The sequence below is a fragment of the Acyrthosiphon pisum genome, chromosome X, assembly GCF_005508785.2.
Source record: "Acyrthosiphon pisum isolate AL4f chromosome X, pea_aphid_22Mar2018_4r6ur, whole genome shotgun sequence".
Lineage (NCBI taxonomy): Eukaryota > Metazoa > Arthropoda > Insecta > Hemiptera > Aphididae > Acyrthosiphon > Acyrthosiphon pisum.
The window spans coordinates 19,519,141-19,521,072 of NC_042493.1; the positions used below are offsets into that span (position 1 = coordinate 19,519,141).

Genomic DNA, 1,932 nt, shown 5'->3' on the forward strand with positions numbered 1-1,932 from the left:
TGCTTCCATTACATCTATCAATTAAACCATTCCTTTCTTTTTTATTTTTCTTTTAATCCTTAACAAATTATTAGCACTATTGACTACTACTCTTCTGATTCTGTTCCATATCCGTTCAATATTTTCGCCATTCCTCTGTATTTTTGTTGGTCTTTTGTAGTTGTTGCTGTGTTTTACATATGTATTCCTTCAATACATCCCTGTCTGATAGTTTTTCTATACAGTATTTTACAGATTCCTTATTTTTTACCTTTTTCCATCTATCGGATAATCTAATTATAAGTTTTGTAATTACAAGGTAGTGGTCCTAGTCGGCGTCTGCCCCTCTGTAGCTTCTGACACTTTTTATGCACGCTTTATGCTTATTCTGTATCATTACGTGGTCGATCTGGTTTTTAGTTATTCCATTAGGTGCTATCCAAGTTTGTCCTTCCTTGGGAAGTATGTACTACTAAGGGTAAATCCTTTTGCTAAACACAGGTTGATCAACCGGGTTCCATTATCGTTACTTACATCATGTAAGCTATTCGGTCCAATCGTGGGTCTGTACATATCCTCCTTCCCAATTTTTGCATTAAAGTCACCCATTAATATTTTGATACAGCTATTCGTTGTTGTGTCAAGTATGTTCTCTAGATCATCGTAGAATTCATTTTTGAGATTTTCTTCTTTCTCTTCAGTTGGTGCATATGCGTTTATAATAATAATATCGAAAATGCGACCCGCGATTCGAATATAGCACATCCTGTCATTTACTGCTGTGAAATCTTTTACTTGCGATAGTATATTGTCACTATCACTATAAATCCCACACCATTTTCATGTCTTCCATCCTTTCTTTCGCTATAGAATATTTTTTATCTTCTTTTTTCATACTTCCTTCACTTGGCCATCTAATTTCTTGTATCGCTAGTATGTGTGTATTTTATTTTTTAATAGCGTCCAGTAAGTATTGTAACGCTCCCGGTTTGTTTAAGGTCCTAACATTCCATGTACCCATTCTTAATCCATTTTCCAGTTCTATTCGTTGTCCATTTATCCAATTCCGAGGCTTATTTTGTGGTTTCTTAACAAAGTTTTTTTTTTTACGATTTAGGGTTGTTAGTCCTACGATCAACTCCCCATACCTTGAGGAGAGAGGAGCTCGGGGCCCCAGGTTCACCATACCCGTAACACTAGGTGTCCCCCTGGCTAAGTTTAGAAATTAAGTTATAAATGAAAAAATGCGAACTTTTTAATAGAAATTTATAATAATTCAGAATACGGTTCATCAAAGAGTCGTGTAATGGGCATGTATTAGAAGGTATTATAACCGTTTTTACTTATTCGAACCATACTATGCGGTTCTCCTTGTAAAAGCATTTAGCATAACAACCTATGAGCACAAGTCGGTGGTTTCTTCAGTACGACAACAACAACAACTTTTACGACCACACCCAAGGCACCTGCGAGTTCCGTATACTGACCAGATCAAAGGAGCTGACAGCATATATAAGGGAGACAGGAGCACAGCCTGATCAGATGTACCTGGACCAGCAAGACCGAAGTCACTTCACGCCACCAGCCATTATACACCGCTACACCGCTACACCGCTACTACCACAAAATAATTCTACATAATACTATATTTTCATAATTTGATTGTTCTAAATTATTAAAACGCATATTATTACTTTGAAATTAGTAATATTATTTCAAACTGCAACATCGTTTAGATTCTGAAAGGGCTGCACGTAACAGTCGCATCAGCGTTATCAAGTAAAATAATGCGTTATCAAGTCATTGGAGAAAATATGACAAAATTACTATACCATAAACAATATTACCGTTCTTATAGATTATTGTGTAAATATTCAATATATATACTCAGTATTTATACAAACAATTGTTTTTATTATTCCTTGTCAAGTAAATAAATGATTGAAACAAAAT

The 1,932-nt window shown here is 35.1% G+C and overlaps 1 protein-coding gene across 1 annotated transcript; it reads right to left on the reverse strand.

The window, feature by feature from the left end:
- Positions 1 to 414: 414 nt before the first annotated feature.
- Positions 415 to 744, reverse strand: LOC100570954 (craniofacial development protein 2-like). The gene has a single exon (XM_008183311.1). The coding sequence runs from the start codon at positions 742 to 744 to the stop codon at positions 415 to 417; it is 330 nt and encodes a 109-aa protein (XP_008181533.1).
- Positions 745 to 1,932: the final 1,188 nt, after the last annotated feature.